This window comes from Hippopotamus amphibius, chromosome 3, assembly GCF_030028045.1.
Source record: "Hippopotamus amphibius kiboko isolate mHipAmp2 chromosome 3, mHipAmp2.hap2, whole genome shotgun sequence".
NCBI classification, from domain to species: domain Eukaryota; kingdom Metazoa; phylum Chordata; class Mammalia; order Artiodactyla; family Hippopotamidae; genus Hippopotamus; species Hippopotamus amphibius.
This window is the reverse complement of record NC_080188.1, coordinates 27,731,994-27,751,556: the sequence shown is the minus strand read 5'-3', so window position 1 is coordinate 27,751,556 and position 19,563 is coordinate 27,731,994. Positions and strand designations below refer to the sequence as shown.

Sequence of the window (19,563 nt, the reverse complement as noted above, 5' to 3'; positions counted from 1 at the left end):
TTTTTATGTTTTAAATTAATCAAAAGTATGCTTTTAAAATTGATACTGGAGATGGAATCATGAAGCATTGGCATCAGCCTTCTGAGACAGCATTTCTCAAAGTATGGCCACAGACCATATATATCAGAGTCTTCTGGGGGCACTGGTTAATATGTAAATTCCTGGGACTTCCCTGGTGACACAGTGGTTAAGAATCCACCTGCCAATGCAGGGGACACGGGTTCGATCTCGGGGCCAGGAAGAACCCACATGCCATGGAGCAACTAAGCCCGTGCACCACCCTATTGAGCTTATGCTCTAGCCACAACTACTGAGCCCATGTGCCACAACTACTGAAGCCTGAGAGCCTAGAGCCTGTGGTCCGCAATAAGAGAAGCCACCACACTGAGCAGCCCACATACGGCAATGAAGAGTAAGCCCCCGCTCGCTGCAATTAGAGAAAGCCTGCACAAAGCAATGAACACCCAACACAGCCAATAAATAAATAAATTTATTAAAATAATATATAAATTCCTGGTCCCCACAAAGACCTACTGGGTGAGAGTCTTTAGGAGTAGAGCCCTGGGATCTGCATTTCTAACAAACTTCTCTAGGAATTTCTAAAACAGCTATGGAATGGATAGCCTTATGGGACAACCTCATCAGAGCTTGGGGACAAAACACCAAGTGGGTACACACCTGAGCAGTTACTTCAAAATAAGGTCACAAGATCAATGACCACTGATAATTCAAGAAAAGAGAGGGTGGATACATTAACTCCTTCAAGAAGAGCCCAACAGACAAGAGAAGTACTTATGCAGTCCTGGACCCCTTACAGTGCTCTACCCTGCTTGAGACAATCTAGGTTCTGACTACCCATTCTTATTAGAACTCTGGGAAACTTTCACAACAGTAAATCCTGTACATGGCTCTACGTGACACTGAACCAGTCCCTCCGGTGGATTCCCATGGACCAGTGTTGTTCACATCCACAGGCTCAGCTCCTGCACAGCTGCTGTCCACTGGGCCCCAGAGACTCCCACTGCATGATATGACATGTCACCGCATCAGGGAACATGGTTCCATATCTGTTAGGACATGGAGTGCCATTCGTATGTGAAGCACCACTTAGCGCTGTTCTCATACGTCCTATTTTTGACTTGCTTATCTCCTCTAGGGAACACTTTCAATATTTTATTAAAGTCCCCAAATGCTTGACATTTTGAGCAAAATATTTGTTTAGTTGATTTTTCACATGTGATGATCCATTTTTGTAATTTCATTTGCCTTTATTTATTGCATTTTAAATTGCATTGTTGACTGCACTGACTCATGGGGAGGTCGGGGGGTGGGGGATGCGGGCAGGCACACAGATGCTTTAGAAGAAGCGCCAAACTTGCAGATCTTGCCAACTGGATTTTCTGTAGGTTAGAGAAAGCTAAACTACATCTCTCAGCATTTTTCTGCCCATGTACTTGGGAAGAGAAAACAGGAATCAGGTTCCTGGGGCATAAGGGAAGTCCCAGCTCTCCCTGAATGGACGCAGCCCCACTGTATGTCAGTGAGGGTCTGTATTATGCCAATATCCAGCCCACAGAAAGAGCATTGCAAAGGACAGCACTGGGCAATCCAGCAGGGCCCTGCAGGAGACCGGAATGACATACGCAGCCTGTTTTGAGATCCTTCAAGTTGCTGCCAAAGCCCTGGCGTGGCGCTCCAGGCAGAAATCTGGCCTTGATACTACTTGATTAGGGCAGGAGTCGTAAATTCAAATGCATATGGGGGCCAGGAAGGCAGCATAAAGGAGTGAAGAGGCCTGGATAGAAGACTGGTGAATTAGGGAGATATGTCCCCACTGAAGGAAGCCACCCCGGTCAGCTTCTCCTGGCTATTACCAGGAACAAGGTCCCCGAATGGCTAGAGCTTTTGATATTTCCAGAGAGACTGATAATCTGAATTTTTATGTAAATTCTCTAGATTTCAAATGTTGGCATTAATTCAAATAGATTTTAAACACTGGAATGGTTAAACTAAATATATCTGTGGGTCGTTGTCTTGGGGCTTTTAAGGGCTGCAGTGCCTTAAATTAATACTACAATGAAATAGGGGAGAATATTTCCCAGACCAAGATGGTGAAAGAGTCTATAGATGGTTTGCTGAGGCTGTTAGCAGAGACTCAAATCATGAACTTTTTAGGGATAAATTAGCTCTATTTTGGTCAGTAGCCAGAGGCTAGACATTGGCAATCGTGTGCTATTTGTCACCTAGAAGCTCTGGATGAATGTATATAGATCATTGCAGAGCCATAACTCAAAGTCCACAGCCTATTGATTGTGGGTCAGTGGTGACATCTTCCTACAAGAAAGGCATCACATTATGGATCTAGCCCCTCGACCCCCTTGAGTCCTCAGAGGAAGACAGAGTAGAGTATTTACATGGATTGCTTTATAAAACTCTAAGCCTGACTTGCTGGCAAAGAAAATAGTGAGAATTAAGACAGACTGCTTTTGTCTTTCTGAAGAGTGATACCAGATAGCATGTTCTGTTGGGATTGGATTTCAGTGTTGAATTGCCTTCTAATTAGAGAGAAAAAGCATGGCTATATAATTACAACATGTGGACAGTGTTCCTTCATGGTTAACTAAGTGCGCTTACAAAATTAATCTGAACTCTGGGAAATTAAACTGAGTTTAAAGAGAAATTTTCGACTTAAGAAAGTACATTGAATAAAATTTTGGGTATCCTATAAAAGGTGTAAGGACTAGAAGTCTAGTTCTGGCTCTGTCTGCAACTGATATGGGTCTTAATCACTTAACCTCTCCTGGCTCCAAGTTGGTTGAATTAGATAAATCTAACTGTAATCAATTATTCTACAACTTACACTTCATTATTTTTAAAAGCTGGTTGTTTTCTGTTACTGCTTATAGTCCTTGACTATTCATTTCTGTATCTTGTTTTACTTCGAGGAGATATTAGATGAATCCTTCCGTTTGCTAGATGGTTTAGACGGACCTGTCCCATGTCTGGTATTGTTTGTATACTAGTTGGGACATGGACTGCTCACTGAGATGGGCTTAAAAGGAAAGAGGATGATGTGGACTCAGTACCAAAAATATTTTAATGAGCATTATTAAGTTATATATGGTTCTCTCTGTTCTGCTATAAAAGGAAACGCAATTGTTTATTAAAATGCAGCATTTTAATACCACAATGAAATACACACACACTCTCACCAAAATGGCTGAAGTGCAAAAGTCTGATAATACTAAGTCTAGGCAGGATGTGAAGCAACAGGAACTCTGACACTCTGCTAGTGCAAGTGTTAGTATGACCACCTTAAAATAAACCGGTTTGAATAAATAAATAAATAAATAAATAAATAAATAAATAAATAAATAAAATAAACCGGTTTGGCATTATCATTCCAAGTTGAACACACGTCTACCCTATGACTCAGCAACTTACACCTAAATGTATATCCAACAGAAGTGTGTGCTCATGTTCACCAAAGGACACATACAAGAATGTTCACAGAAGCATTTTTCATAATATCCTCAAGCTGAAAACAACCCAAATATCCACCAGTGTCAGACGTCTATAAATTGTGACATCTTCATACTATACACTGTACAACAACAAAAACTAACCCACTACAGCCTTTCTGAGCAACATGGCTGAATCTCATAAATATAATACTGAGCAAAAGAGACCAAGCCAAAAAAGAGTTACACACTGCACGATTTTATTTATATAAACATACACAAACAGAAAACAGGCAAAACTAAGCTATGGATTTAGAAGTCAGTGTAGGCGTTACCTCTGGCGGAGAGAGGGTAGTGATTGGGAGGAGTACGGGTGAGGACTTCAGGGATGCTGCTTATGTTCTAGTTCTTTACCTGGGGGGTGGTTGTACAGGTGTGCCTGTTTTGTGACAATTCACTTAAGATTTATGCAGGTATGTATGTTTTAATTAAAAACTAAATTTTCTGAATGTAGGTTTTCATTTAAAATATTAAAAGCATATAAAAGTTTCATGCTTTGTGCTTAGACATAATATCAACAGCTCTTTTAAAAAGCTGTAATAACCTATAGGAATCAATAATAGCTGTTGCTGAAACATTATTTTATAACCGTGACTTCAACTAAATGGCTCATAATTACCCCCCCAATAGAAGATAAGTAAGCTATCTTGAATTGTCCTTTTTATTTAAAAATAAAGCCCCGACAGCAATGAGTATAATGTGCTTCAAATGGAACCATCGACAGTATCGTTTCAAAGGTTTCAATTGAACCAGAATTCCATCAAAAGCAGCATATATCATTTGTAGTCATTTGAGTCAGTTAGTACTCTTGAAACTTTTGAATCTATTTATGTAGTTCATGCAGATCTTGAAAGGCTTATCAAATGAGTATGTATACCATTCAGAGCTGTCAGCTCCTCACAGCCTACCTCTTTTTAGCCACGGGTGACAGTAGGCGATGACTGGCTTGTGTATAGTGCTTTTCAAGGTACATAGCACCACAGCTACCAGCAGGAGGATCTGCTCACGTGGCCTTGTCAGTATCACCCTTAATTTGGCTGTCTGACCCTATTTACTGAGAAGAAATGCAAGAGTAGAACCCTAAACCTTCACTGGCAAAAAGTTGTGCAGTGAGGGAGTGCAGGACAGTCTTGTTTTCAATGAACCACAGGTTGCCAGCTTTCTAGAAGGGCATGACCACACAAGGAGAATTACAGGTGCTGCTGCTTGAGGGAGGTCTCATTCCGGGTGCCACTTGTGAATCTCTGCCCTTCCACCAGGTGGCAGCGGTAGTCGGGAGGCTGTTAAAGCTATGGAAGTGATCACATATGGGCTGGGAGCACACTAGGGTACAGTCTGCTGTACAGTCTGCATACATCTTTCTTTATTGTAAATAGTGTTTATGGACAGGGAAGGAACGTAAATGCCCCGAAAAAAGCTTGTTCTAAATCTGATTAGGCTATTAGAACAACTATTCGCTTACCCTAGGGCGTCTATGCTTAGAGTTCTTCTAATCTTATCCTTTTGATCACCCATTCAATAAATATGTATTGAGTGCCTTCTATGTGCCTTACTCCGGGGCCATGGCAGTAAACAAAGCAGTCAAACCCCTTGGGAGCGTGCAGCGTCTATTCCTATCTGCTAAGAAGATGGAGGCCATCTCATGTTAATTTCCTCAATCTAATGGATGGAACTCCTCCTTTCCAAAGCTCTTGGGCCCTCAACATGACCCCTACTCTTCTAATAAGGGCACTCCATCAAAGCTCACTTCTAGATTCACTAGCTTCCCATATTTTGATGACAAGTGTCCTAAAAACTATGGTAAAAGGGACAAATAAGATGACCAAACCCTTCTGCTGATTCCCTTGCCTCCCTTAAGCTGCTGAGATCTCTCCTTATGTTATGACCCGGTCTTTCTAGAAGCCTTATTTCTCCCATCCAAGTACTAACCAGGCCCGACCCTGCTCAGCTTCCGAAATCAGACGAGATCGGGCACACTCAGGGTGGTATGGCCTTAGACTAGAAGGCTTATTTCTAAATGACGGGAAGCTCCTTTGCTTCAGCTTCCTCGCCACACACTTACCTTCTAAACCCTGCCCTCCTCATACCCACGAGGACTGTAAATTCTATATAATTCAGATCGGAACTTGGAGAAAAGAGAAAACCACCAGGAAAGCAGGATGGTGAGTAAAATGGTTCTGATCAAGTGAGCCAAGTGTTGTAGGCAAAGAATTAATCACCTGTTAATTATCTGAGAGCCTCCTGTGTACACCTAGCATTGTGCCAAGCATTTCAGGGTCGAAAAGAAATGTCAAAAGTGACCTCTGATAAAAACCTACCAGGAAAGGTGAGACTGACAAGACTTCCTCTGGAAGCGAGCTATGAACTGAGTTTTTTTGTTGTTGTTTTTTTAAGTAAGTTTATTTATTTATTTATTGGCTGCACTGGGTCTTCATTGCTGCACACGGGCTTTCTCTAGTTGTGGTGAGCGGGGGCTACTCTTCATTGTGGTGCACGGGCTTAGTTGCTCCGAGGCATGTGGGATCTTCCTGGAGCAGGGAATGAACCCCTGTCCCCTGCATTGGCAGGTGGATTCTTAACCGCTGCGTCACCAGGAAAGTCCCTGAACTGAGTTTTGAGGACCGAGTGGACGTGAAATAGAAGCAAGAATAGTCAGCTGAGAGTGGGGGGAGTTATGAGGTTGCAGACCTGGAACCATGAACAGAGAATGATGTAAATATTTGATTTAAAGGAGGTGCTTGCAAACCAGGCAGAGACCAGCTCCACAAAGGTAATTTTGAGCTCTTCAATTGTCTATTTCCTTATCTCTTTTTCCTTTGAAAGCCAAACAATTGTGGTTGTTTTCTCACCACCTTCTCATTTATTAATCCATCCAACATGGATTATCCAGTATCCTAACTGTTCCATGCAAACTGCCTTTGACAGAATTCAGAGAACTCTTAAGTAATAGGCTCTGGTGAAATAATGCTTAAATGAATCTGTGGAAGTTACTTAAACTCTCTGAGCCTCAGCTTTCTCTTCTCTAAAATGGAGATTATAATAGTGCCTTCCTCACAGGGCTGTCAGAAGGATTAAATGCGTGTTAAAGTTTTGTTCAAGAATTGAACAATGTTACTATTATTAATCATCTTCTTTGATCTCTTAGCTGTATTTGATACTTTTGACTATGCCCTCCCACTTTGAAATACTCCGGGGTTTGCAAAGCTGCATGCTTGTTTGCTTTTCTTCTACCACTTTAGAAGCACTGTATTAGTTTTCTTTGGCTCCTCTTCCTCCACCTGATCCGTACATGGTGGAGCTCTTCCTATCCCTTTGTCTATTCTCAGTCAAAACTCCTTGGCAGGGACTTCCCTGGTGGTGTAGTGGTTAAGAATCCGCCTGCAGGGGACACAGGTTCTATCCCTGGTCTGGGAAGATCCCACATTCTGCAGAGCACCTAAGGCCGTGTGCCACAACTACTGAGCCTACACTCTAGAGCCTGTGCTCCGCAACAAGAGAAGTCACTGCACTGAGAAGCCACTGCAAGGCAACGAAGAGTAGCCCCCACTCACCGCAACTAGAGAAAGCCTGTGCGCCGCAACTAGAGAAAGCCTGTGCGCAGCAACAAAGACCCAACACAGCCAAAAATAATTAAAACAAACTCCTTGGCAAAACTCTTCCTAGGCAATTTCATCCATAACCACATGTCCTCTGTTATCTTCTATATATTAATTAGCTTTAGGTTTATCTCCAGTCCAGACACCTCTTCTGAGCCCCAGATTGGTACCTGATATAATTTTTCAGGTGTTTCATGGTTATCTCCAACTCAACACCTCTGAAACCAAGTTTATGTCTTCTCAACTACCTACACCTGCATCTTCTCCGCCAGCACTTCCTATTGTAAAAAACGACATTCCTTTTCATTCTGCTCAGAAACTTGGGTCTCATCTTTGACTCATCCTTGTCCCTCACCCCAATCACCAAATTCAGCTAACTACCTCCAAAAAAAAGTCCTCAATCTACCTGCTTCTCCCCTTTCCACTGCTATTCCTTACCTAAACCCAGGCTCCCAGCAGCTCTGGGACTCCCTCTCCACAGATCTCTCACTGGCCTCCCCTAGAGCCCTTTTGCTCTCCTTCAACCCTCTTTCCCCATACAGTAGCCAGCTACAGTCGTCTTTTCTTTCAGTTAATCAAAATGTATCAGCAAATAGAAATCTAATTATGTTCCAACCTAGCTGAAAAGTCCTTCAATGGCATTTCAATTGGCACTTCAAAATAAGCCAATTGTTCCAAAGACTTAGGGAATCTTAACCACCCACAAATACACTCATCATTTTAGATGCAGCTTCCCCGCTGTAGGAACTCATTCCATAGTTAGCTTATCCTTCTTTTATACTAATTGCATGGAAAAAATAGTGAGGTCATTCATAAACGATGCCAGTGGACACCACATGAGAAATTGAGCAGTGCGAGTGCTATGACTGCCTTCTCTTATCCTAGGACCACTGGGGCCTCACACAGCATCTGGACCAAAAGCATGTCTTCAAGTATTTGTTTGACATATGATGAAAAAGGGAAAAGGCTGTCATAAAGTTCCTCACAGAATTGAAACATAATCCTTGGAAACCAGTTTGGTTTTAAACTACAACCAGGAAAATGTCCTCCTCACCACCACCCCGACCCCCAGACAGCCAAATGTTTGCTAGTATTTGCATCTCAAATGAGCTGCAATAACCTATTTGGCAATGAGGAAAAAATGGAAAGGAATGAATGTGCCAGGCACCATGCCTAAGACCGGATGAGACTCTTTTACATGCACAAGACGCGGTTCTTTCCCTCCTTGAGCTTCCAGGCCACTTGGAGAGGGGCAACGGTCCAAATATTTAACATCTGATTTCTTGGCTGCTCTATAGACAAGGCACTGTGTCTTTCTTAGGTGTAAAATGGTGACCAAAAACAGACCTCTCGGGGCTTCCTAGCTGGCGCAGTGGTTAAGAATCCACCTGCCAATGCAGGGGACATGGGTTCGAGCCCTGGTCTGGGAAGATCCCACATGCCGCAGAGCAACTAAGCTCGTGTGCCACAGCTATTGAGCCTGTGCTTTAGAGCCCGTGAGCCACAACTATTGAGCCCCTGTGCTGCAACTACTGAAGCCCACGCGCCTAGAGCCTGTGCTCCGCAACAAGAGAAGCCACAGCAATGAGGAGCCCCCGCACCACAACGAAGAGTAACCCCCACTCACCGCAACTAAAAGAAAGCCTGTGCACAGCAAAAAAGACCCAACACAGCCAATAAAATAAATAAATAAATTTATAAAAAAAAACCAGACCTCTCTTTCACTTCACAACTAATGAGGGTTGGGAAACAGACATTAATCAAACAGTCACATTCACAATAATAGCAGTGATCACTTATGTAGCGGTTAGTGCATGCCAGACATATTTTTTGTACTCTACATAAACTAACACATTAACACTCTCTGAAAGGGCCTCTTCCTTTTATGGATACAGAAATTTCGGCATAGAGAAGTGAAGACACTTGCCCAAGATCAGCTAGTGCAGAGTCTGGATCCAGGGTTCACTTGTTAACACCCACTCTATTGCCTCCATGCTGTGTGCTGGATGGCATAAGCATATACACAAATATAAGGTCCATGAAGGAAAGACTGATGGTGTTGTAAGGACATACGACAAAGGGCATCCCATCTTGTCTCAGGTCATCTGAAGGCTGAGTGGTGTTAACTAAGGAAAGAGGGGAGGCAGGAGGGACACTGACACAAAACCGGTAGCAACAGAAGGGTGAGCATGGACCCACCTGGATATCGTTCACTGGTGGCGGTGGCAAGCAGTCGTGGACGGCCTCAGGGACGGGGCAGATCTAGAGAAGGAAGACCTGGAAAAAATCCATGTCATGGGTAGGGAAGAGAGGGAAAGGAAACGCCATGAATTCAGAAAGAACCTAATGAATTCTGGATATAGGAAGACAATGGTGTATTAGAATTGTTTTAGGTGTGAGCAGCAGACACTCAGTTTGAACTACCAAAGAAAACAATGACTATTACCACCTTGAGCTGCTGAAGAGTCCAGGATACAGATCTGGCAGCAACAGGATAAATGATGTTGCTGGGATCTCGGTTACATTTCTCAGCTTTATTTTTCTTCATTCTCAGGAAGGGGAAAGATGGCAGCTCTAGATTTTATCTTATCAGCTCAGCAAACTCAAGAAAGGGAGTCCCAAAGACCCAGGGCCAACTCTCATTGGCTCAGCTTACAGTACATCCTCCTAGCTGAACCAATCACTGTGCTGGGCCATGAAGTGCCCTCACTGGCCAGGCCTGGATCACGTGCCTTCATCTGTTTAGCGCTGGCCTGTGTTTCACCTTTCCATTTGCCTACTTTTCCCAGTTCTAACTCTATACCTTCATACCAGCTGGCCCTGATACTTGAAACACTTTTCCTCAAAGTTCTCATTAGCTTGTCAATGTGTTCATCATTTTACCTCTTACCACCTCCAAATGTTTCCTCCCTGAACAAGGCTGAGGTTACAATTATTCTTCTTCAACTGATGCCTTTTCCAATTTAGATCTGTGAATACCAACCCTGTAGTAGTGTAAAAATGTACTTAACTATTCATGAGTCTGACAAGATCTGCTGTGTTCAATTGATTTGTTGTGTTTGTAACTCACTGCCTGAGTTTCAATCTGGATGTTCATCTATATTGAAACACTTCAGTTTTAGGCTATAGCCTGTTAAAAGGCATGCAGAGGATGCCTTGCTGACATAGCACTCAGTAATCGAATGATGTTCAGTTCTCATTATGTCAATGGCATTTTCAATCCTGTGGACTTTGCCATCCATTATGCCAATGTTGGCAGAAATACTGAACTCTATTATGGTATAAAATTTCCATATCATTCAAGGTTTTGGATTAATGCCTTCATAGTGGAATGTCTGTGAAATTGACTCCCAAGGCCTGAGTTTTAGCTTTGAGGTTGCTCCTGAACTTGTTTTACGATTTTCCTCAAGTATTTAAACCTTTCCAGGAGTTGGTTATTCAACTAGCCATAGGTTGGGTATTTTGCTGTCTCCCCTCTTCAGGATGCTCAGCCTGATTAAGGACACCAGCTTCAGTTGTAACATTTGGGTAACATCATGGAGGTAGGATACTTGGTACTCTAAGCCTTATTTTACTGACCTACAAAGGGCAACTGTAATAGCATCTATTACCTGATGGTTAAGTTGGTGACTGAAGGTCATGAATGCAAAGAGAATCATGATTGACAGGGTAAAAGATCAAAGTGAGCTGTCCACATCCTCACGACCTGTTTGGAAATAAGATATAGGCAGAATGACTTAAGCAGGAATTTATTCCTTAAATCCATTAAAAATACAGAGCCAAGATGACCCCAAGGAAACTTTAGTCGCTGTTGTCTCTCTTCTTTTATTTCCATCCCAAATCCTAGCGATGTTAGCATCAACGGCTCTCAAATCTTACAGTGCATAACGCCGAGTAGATGATGGAGGACAGGCAGCGTGCTATTTTCCCAGTATGTTCCTCTGGGTTAGATAAAAGCTATCTTCAATTATATTAATTTCCCCTCTAATTCGATTTGTCATTAAATGTATTGGTTTAAGAATTATCACGCGTTTCTCTTGTGCAGCTTCCCTGTTGAAAGCACTGAATTGCAACCTTGTGTGAGGATTGTTTCCCACCTTCGGAAATGGGCTCCTCCGCTTCACAAGAACCGATCTGCTCAGTGGTGTAGATTCGCACTTTGGGCCAAAAACCACGACCCGTTATGCAGGGAATGTGTATAAGCCGATACCATGACCCTTCCCGAAATCTAAAGAGGTTGGGTGCCCGCGAGAGAGGGTGGTGTTTCTAGAAGACGGAAAAGTTTGGTTTTCGTTCTTTCCGGATTCAAATCGCTCCTTGGGCCGTCCCTAGTTCTTGTCCAGAACCGAGACTTCCCCTTGGTACCTGCTAGTGTCACAAACCGCCCGAGCGCGCCGCGGCTGGCCTCCGCCCAGACCCACGTTCCCGTCCCCCCCCCCCCCCCCCCCCCCCGCCACCCCGCGCCCTCGACCAGGCAGCCGGCCCGCCGCTGGCCCGGGCTCCCGACGCTCCCGTGTCCTGACCCCATTTACTTCTCGGGTCCCCGCCGGTGCCCTCTGGCTGGAGCCCCGGGGAGAAACGAAAAGGCGGACGTGGTCGCCTCTGCCCCTTGCCTCCTCCACTCGCCCAAACATTAAAAACCCGGAGCTGCTGGGGGCCGCGCGGCGGGAGAGAAGAACAAGTGGAGACGGAAAGCGGCTCCCGGTCCCCGACGGCGTGCCCCGCGTCCCCAGCCCGCGGGCGGCCCCTTCCGCCGGCCGGCACCCCACGCGGGCGCGGTCCTCGCCTCCCCCGCGGCGCGTCGGGGTCCGCCCGGGGGACCCGCGGCGGCCGCGCGAGCGAGGGCCTGGCCGCGCATCCCAGCCCGCACACACAGGGAAGCAGGGCATCGGAAGAGAAAAAGCGGAAGGCCGGGCCGGGGTGGCCGGGGGGGCGCGCGCGCGCGGGCGGGCGGCGGGAGGCGCGGCGGGGACCCGGGCCGGGGCCGGCCGGGGCCGGGCGCGCGGCGGGAGCGCACGGGGAGCGGGCCGCACGCGGCGCTCGGGCCGCCCCTCCTCCCGGCGCCGCCGGCCGCGGCCCAGGCTCCCTCGCTCCGCCACTCCCCGCCCCTCCGCGCTGCCTCCCGCCTCCCGCCTCCCCAGCCCTCCCCTCCTCCTCTCCTCCCTCCCGGCCTCCCTCTCCCAGCCAAACTGAAAGCCGGACCCCAGGCCGCCTCGCCGCCTCGCCGCCGCCGCGCCCGGCCTCCCCGCGCGCGCGCCACCATGGCCGGGGCTGTGTTCACCTTGTAAAGATGGCGGTGCGGGATCGCTGCAACCTTTAGACTAATGACTGTCCGAAACATCGCCTCCATCTGTAATATGGTGAGTGGCCGCCGCCGCCGCCGCCTCGGGGGTCGCGCCCCAGGCGCCGCGAGGCGAAGAAAGGGAAACCCGAGCCGCACGCCCGCCCGGCGGCCGGTGGGGGCGGCGGGGGCGGCGGGGGCCGCGCGGCGCCGCCAGAAGTTCCCGGCCCCCGGGCTGGGCGGGCCGGTCGCGGCCCCGGGAGCTGCCGGGGGAGGGGCCCCGAGCCCCCCGCCCCCTTCGCGGCCCCGGCACCGGGGAGCCCGCCCGCCCGCCGGTTCGCGGGCCGCGCCGCTGCGCCTCCGCCCTCGGGTTGCGGTGGAAGCGTCTTGGGGGGAGGGGGGAGGCCGAACCCGGACGTCCCGGGGGACCGGGTTGGAGGAGAAGCCAGGAGTGGGGGGCACGCATCCTGTCCGTGCCGTAGATAAAGCCCTGCCGGACTCCCTGACCGCCCTCATCTCGTTTTTGAGTTCCCTCCTTAAACTGTATTTAGGATTCACTTTGCAGAGGCGATAGGTGTATCTGGTGAAATCTGAAATGTGATAGAGCTGTTAAAAAAAAGTGCAGAATTGTGGTTAGGGAAGTGAACTTCTGCCTGGTTTGGGGAAGCACGGTCATGTGCTTGGATGCCTCAGTTTCCCCATCTGTGAAAGGGGGACAAGGTTATAAGGCAGTAACAGTTAGAGGCCTTAAGGGCGGGGCCGGCTGGGGGCGTGGACGAGGTCTCCAGGGTTATCCTGCCTGGTCCACTGTAGCCCCAAGCGGACTGGGGGGCGTGGACACAGTGTGCAAGGGGACATTGCTGGGCTCCCATGAGGAGTGGGTCCATGACGTGGTGATCACTTTAACTTGGGTTTCTCCCATTGCTTTCCCTTTCTTTTCATTTTCTGCAGGAACAGCCTCCAGCCCTTGTGTCCCCAGGGTGCATCCTGCTGGTACCTCCACTTGTTAGAGCCTTGGGGAGCACAGCTTGCCCCCTGGAGTAAGGCATTGCCTTCCTGTGCAGGATGAGAGAATGTGTGCTTTGCCTTGGCTCTCCAGGGTTCCCCCCACCCCGCCCCCAACAGCACGTCTCCCCTCCCCCCAGCTGAATGGAACACATGCTCTTTTAATGCCAGTTTGGGGGGAACCTCCCTTGAAGCTAATAGTACAGGCCACGAAAGGGAATCCGAGGAGGTTTGAGTGAGAAGCCTGGGAGTAAGGTGATCCGGCTGCCCTTCCCCCATCACCAGCTTTTTAAATCTTCTGTCCCACATTCGGTTGCAAGATTAACACATTGGGAAAGGAGCATTAAGGAGCCATGTGTTAGCTCAGGGGTGGAATCAAGACCCACTGGCGCTGGCTTCAGTTTTCGGCACGGTTGCACGTGGCTGCTGCTGTGGGCAGCAGAGCAAATGCTGGGCCTTCCCAGAGTGATAGCTGCAAAGGGATTGGCGCAGGACCCCTTAGACGTGGTGGGTGGCCCCTGGCACGTTTCCATTTCCTCTCTTCCTTCCTTCTCTACCCAGAGGCAGGTCTCCTGCTCCTTCCTGTCAAGTGGCATTAACGTTGCTTGGTGCAGGGAAAAGGTGATGCGTTGCTTCTCGGTTTCCCTGTCTGCTAAGACCAGCTCCTGAGGGGAACTGTGAAACCAGAGCAGCTCTAATACTCTTTCATGCCTCCTGGGGTGGCCTCGGGCTTACAGGGCAGTGAAGCCGTTGGTGGTGTTCCTGTCCTGCTTGTGTGGGGCGACACCTCTCCGTATTGAAGCAGGCTGGAAAGGAGAGCTAGCATGTCCCAAGATGAAGCCAAGCCCCCGCCTTTTTTTTTTTTTCCCCTCAGTGCAGTTGGGGCTTCTTGGCACACCTGAGTAGAGTGTCACAACCTGCTTCCAGTAAAACTCGGCCCGGGAGGCCAGCTGTAGGGAGGACATGAGAGGAGTGGGCTAGTACTGTCTCTGGAGAGTTGACACCTCATGTAGAGTCCCTAAAAAGGAGATTAAGGATTATCACCCAGGTGAGGTGAGGAACCAATAATTCATAACTAGGGAGTTGTACGTTTCTATATGGACACTGTACCTGGAGTAAGTGATGGGAAGAGTTTGGGCTCTAAGGTCAAAGATCTGGGTTCCGTGCCCTAGTTCTAACATACTAGCTATTTGTCCTTGAACAAATTGCTCTCTCTTACTTTCCTTATCTGTAAGAAGAGATGATCACGGTTCCTACCTCATGGGAGTGCTGTATTAAATGAGTTACTGGGCCTAGTATGTAGCAAGTACTCAATGAGTGTCAGTTGTTTTCAACATCATCTTTATTATGTCACCTTCAATTGTTTAAAAGACAGTGGGGATGGTGTCTTCTTGTACCTGATGGAAGCAGCCACTAAGATAACCCACATGTTCTTTTCTGCAAACCAAGCTTACTACAGTATAAGGAGGCTGGAGTGGGAATCCTTAACCCCGCCCCTTATAAAAGGCTGCTTAGGGCGTCCTGTCCCTCCCAGTCTTGCTTCCCACAGAGGAGGCTCGGTGATGAGGAGACCGCTGTCTTTTCACTTGATCAGGCGTACATTTTCATTGGACCTCTCTTTAGTTTCTTCACTCGATGATGAATTGTTTCCAGGTAGGTTTTCTATGGGTCTTTCCTCACTGTTTAATTTTTCTCTGGGGCTGTTACTGATCCTTCCTGCTCCCAACTCCATTTGATCCCAGCTGGTTTGAGTTGTAGTAAGAACAAGTGGCAGTTTTGTTTTTGTTTTAAAGCAGGTCATCTGGCATATTTTAAACAGGCCAATGTGTGTCCAGAAAGTGTTAAAAGATATCGTCCTTCAGGGTAAGACTTGTGCAGACCAAGACCTAGCATTTAGAAATGGATTTGTTTCATCCAGCAGACAAGAAAGGACCCAGCAGAGCAGGAAAAAACCTTGCAGCAAATCCTTTGTGTGATTGAAAAATAAACACCTTCTCTTTCCCCCACACTTCTGGTGCCAGTTTTAGATACAGGGGTCCTGAGAAAATATTCACGTCCCTCCACTTGTCTCCTACCCCGCTGAAGTTTTATGTAGTCCATTGGCAGTTTAATGCCAGTTCCCATTTGTTTTAATTTCACTTCATGTGTATTCCTCCCATCGTGATTCTTGATCAACCTGCTTAGGACTTGTTGGCTTAGCCACACAGTGTGTCTGGTTCAGAGATAGTAAAGCTTGTTTGGCTGGTGTGTTGTAATTTTTAAAATGTACTAGCTGCTACCAAGCATGAGGAAATGTTCCTTGTTGATAATCCTCTGATTTTTGTCCAGACCAGTGGATTTAACTTCCTACATATTTTTATGGCCCTACAAATGGAAGTTTTTTGGGGGGTAAATTTTCTGTTTGAAAAGCCTGAGGAATTTTCTAAAGAGGACACATTTGTTTGGAGAAACCAAATGTGCCCTGTAGAAATGTGACTTATATTGATGCAAATTGGCCTAAATCATCAAATCTTAATTTCATTTGTTAATAACATTGTAAGATGTACCATTACCAAGTGTAAGATATAACACTGTAAGAAATGCTGAGTGTCAGACATTACATTTTGTTCCATCTGTTGAGGACCTCTGTGTTAGTGTTGGCATATATTATGTGCAGGTGTGTAATTGAATGAGGTGAGTCCCTGTCCCCAAGGAGCTCAGTGGATTCTTATCTTGTGGGTATAACATTGGTAAAGATGAAACCATTTCAGTACAGTGTGATAGCCACACAGATAAAGGTTGAACAAAATCTCAGAAGCGATGCAGTGGACTGATGTTTCCTTAATATAATTTGCATTTGACCCAAGTTTGACTATTTTTTAAATTTTATATGGGGACATGATTGTAGTCAGTGTAACTTAGAACTGGAATCTGTGCCATTGGGTGTCTTGCCAGTTAAACCTGAGTCTAATGGTGCCTCTGGACAAACTGTATTTCTTGGGACCTTAACTCAACTTGTAAAACTGATATATATATATTTTTGATTGTCAAAAACTTCTTAGTGAGGAGTAGTTTCTAGAGTCTTTACTTCAGTGCCTAATTACTTTGTCTAAAACTATGTTGAATTTACCAGATATTACCATTTCAGCTTCTACTGAATGAGCCCAGGATATTATTGGACACCACTGTGAGTGCCAGATTTGAATTCTTATAAATAGATGGAGTCCCCTTGGTATGAAGGGAAGTAAAATTAGTAAACATTTGTAACAAAGCTAGAGGATTTTTATAGAGATCCTTTTATATTGGTAAGTCAATTATTTGAGGCAAGTATTTAGAGAATAGTTAAAATTTTTTTTTGAATTATTTTAAAATGTAAATCTAAAAATTTGAAAGAGATAACTTGCTTCTTCCTGTATTCCTGTTACTCCTTACTGTTGTCGAAGATAATTGGAGACTATAAGTTAAGTTCAGTGTATCAGCTCAGGAGAGGTTAAGGTCATGTGTGAGCATCTGCACTGACAATTGTCAGGTTTAGAAATTGCAGCCTGAGGTGGTGTGGGTTAATGTTTAAAGAAAAATTCTGTTCTTCTAGCCTCTCAGGTCTAATATGGAAGAGTTCGTGTTGGGTCAGGACCTGACAATTAGGTCTACAAATTCATCTCTGTTTTTCTTGGAATCGTAAGGGAAAACAAAGCTGAATGCCAATATTTAGTTAGAATTAAAGGTTGTGATACCATTTTCTGGATATCAGCTATGTGTGTTCTAGTTCACCCAAACAATAAAACCTATTCATTTATTTTTCAGTAAAGTGGACTTTTGGTATGTTTGGGTTGTAACGGAAAGTAATTTTCATTTTTAATTCTCTTGAGCAATTAAGAGAAAATTCTCTAGTTCACATGTCCCCCTGCCCCCAACCTGGTCTGTCTAGTTAGTTTGAATGAGTTGAGGTTTTATGATGGTGTTTAATTCTGTGGTATCATCAGAAAAGGATCTCTTGGTGGTTTTATCTCTGGCCTACCCGCAGAGCCAGCCCAAAGCAAACCCATTGGGAGAGTTGTAAAAGAATGGTGTCTTTTAGTCTAGTTAACTTTTCTGGCCTAAATACATTAATATAACTTCTTATAATAAACTTTCCGTTGTGGCAAAACCAAATGCTGGTCTAAGGGTTTGAAAGGCCTTGCTGATCTTTTAAGAGAAAAGACCACCCAAGAATGAGCCAGCAAAAACGTTTCTGGAGGCAAATAAATTCTGCATGAGCAGCCAGCCCTGGCACAAAAGGCTTATTGGGATGTTTCTCTTTTGGGATTGTGGCTTAGAATTTTGGGGACGTCGTAAATTCTCTACATGGAATTTTACCACAGTTCTGAGAAGGATTATTTGCCATGGATAGTTTGAAGAGCAAGAGGGGAACCCTATTGGTTCTGTAAGCCTTCCATGTGTAGGTCCAACCTACCTCCTGCCCATCAAGGTTTTTTTTTTTTTTTTTTTAATATTTATTTATTTGGCTGTGCCAGTCTCGGTCGTGCCACTTGGGATCTAGGTCCCTGATCAGGGATTGAACCCAGGCCCCCTGCATTGGGAAGTCGGAGTCTTGGCCGCTGAACCACCAGGGAAGTCCCCATCAGGTTCTGGTTCCACTCTCAGAACCCCCAAATGATTTCAAGTAGCCCAGCTTGAAACTCTTTTTCTAGGTGGTGATAAATTTCAGGCATACAGAAAAATATGAACACCCAGTATCTTCCATCCTGTGAAGAAGTAAAATATTACAAATATAAATGAATCATTCCCTTCCCACCAGACAGTGGCCACTATTCTGTATTTGGTATTTATCACGTTTTTATACCTTTCCTAGATATGTAGGGATTCATAAACCAGATAGTGTTGCTTCCTCATGTTGTAAATGTGCTGTTGTAATGCTGAACAATTTCTTCTCAGTTTGCTTTTGTTTAAATTATGCTTTTGAGGTTTATCCATGCAAACACAGGTAATTATAGGTTATTTTAACTGCTGTATAGTGTTCGATCACACGAATGTGCTACAATGTGTTTATTCATTTTATTGTTGCATGTAGAATTTTGTGTGTGTGCCATGATAGCTTTGAACGTGTCTCCCTGTGCATCTGTTTAGAGTTTCTCCGTGGTGCATACCTAGAAGGGAAATGGCTGGGTCAAAGGAAATGGGCATCTTTGACTCTAAAATATTGCCTGATTTCTCTACAAAGCAGTTGTACCAGCTTGCATTCCAGCCAACAGTTTTGGGAGCTTCACTTGTTCCACGTGCCTGCAGACACTCAGTATTCTTAGACTTACGGTTTTGCCAGTCTGATGCGTGTGAGGTGATATCTTTGTGGTTTAAAATTTGCTATTTTTGTTTTCTCGTGAGACTGAACATGTTTTCATGTGTTTATTACGCTGGGTTGTTTTTATTTATTTTTTCTTTTACGAAGAATTTTTTTTATTGAAATATAGTTGATTTACAATGTGTTAATTTCAGGTGTACAGCAAAGTGATTCAGTTATGCATACATGTGTGTATATGTATACACATATATATTGTGTTTTAGATTCTTTTCCATTATAGGTTATTACAAGACATTGAGTATAGTTCTCTGTGCTATACAATAGATCCTTGTTGGTGATCTGTTTTATATACGGTATTGTGTATGTGTTAATCCCAAACTCCTAATTTACAACCCCACCCCCACCTCCCCACTACCGCCCTTTTTTTTTTTCCCTTTTCCTTTTTCAGCCGTACTGAGGCTTGCGGGATCTTAGTTCTCTGACCAGGGATTGAACCTCGGCCCTTGGCAGTGGGAGTGCTGAGTCCCCACCACTGGACCGCCAGAGAAGTCCCTGTGCTGGGTTGTTTTACACCCAGGGGCTCCAGAACAGTTTTCCAGGGCTTGAAAGTCAGGGTTGCTGTGTTGGTTTTGCTTGCAGGTAGGGAAACGGAAAATGAAGAGGAGCATCAGGGAGACCAAAGAAAAAATCAAGAAGGTTAAGGGTGGAACAGAAGATAGAGGCTGAGGACATGATAACAAGCTGGGGAAAACTTGTAGCAAAGGCATCATAGACTAGAATGGAGAAGATAATCTTAACAGGAATTTTGGGATCTTTTATTGTGCTAGCCAGGCCTCGGTTCAAGTTACATCATTCATGCCTTGTTTAATTGAATTTGGCTTT

The 19,563-nt window shown here is 45.5% G+C and overlaps 3 protein-coding genes across 6 annotated transcripts in view; 1 reads left to right on the top strand and 2 right to left on the bottom strand.

Annotated features, from left to right (window-relative positions):
• The window catches only part of LOC130850429 (uncharacterized), a 59,622-nt gene extending 47,004 nt beyond the window's left edge, over positions 1 to 12,618 (bottom strand). Inside the window, exon 1 of the mRNA XM_057729978.1 lies at positions 12,399 to 12,618. The gene's annotated coding sequence lies outside the window, so the exon portion shown is untranslated. The remainder of the gene's footprint in view (positions 1 to 12,398) is intronic.
• On the bottom strand, positions 8,733 to 12,096 carry LOC130850427 (uncharacterized). Of its 2 annotated transcripts, XM_057729977.1 has the most exons (4): positions 11,650 to 12,096; positions 11,215 to 11,383; positions 10,729 to 10,823; positions 8,733 to 9,394 (listed from the first exon to the last, which is right to left on the bottom strand). In XM_057729977.1, exons 1-3 carry the CDS (start codon positions 12,004 to 12,006, stop codon positions 10,795 to 10,797), a joined length of 555 nt encoding a protein of 184 aa, XP_057585960.1. In that variant the 5' UTR covers positions 12,007 to 12,096; the 3' UTR covers positions 8,733 to 9,394; positions 10,729 to 10,794. The 2 variants fall into 2 exon arrangements, with proteins under 2 accessions (XP_057585960.1, XP_057585959.1); XM_057729976.1 differs by lacking the exons at positions 8,733 to 9,394; positions 10,729 to 10,823 and adding an exon at positions 10,906 to 11,058.
• The window catches only part of USP46 (ubiquitin specific peptidase 46), a 58,453-nt gene continuing 51,158 nt past the window's right edge, over positions 12,269 to 19,563 (top strand). For 2 of the 3 annotated variants that reach the window (XR_009052882.1, XM_057729974.1), the window contains exon 1: positions 12,269 to 12,477. Coding sequence is in view for 2 of the 3 variants with exons in the window: in XM_057729974.1 (XP_057585957.1) it covers positions 12,442 to 12,477 (36 nt within the window). In the remaining variant the exon portion in view is untranslated. Of the gene's footprint in view, positions 12,478 to 14,929; positions 15,057 to 19,563 lie in introns of those variants that run through there. The other variant, XM_057729975.1, reaches the window with a different exon arrangement.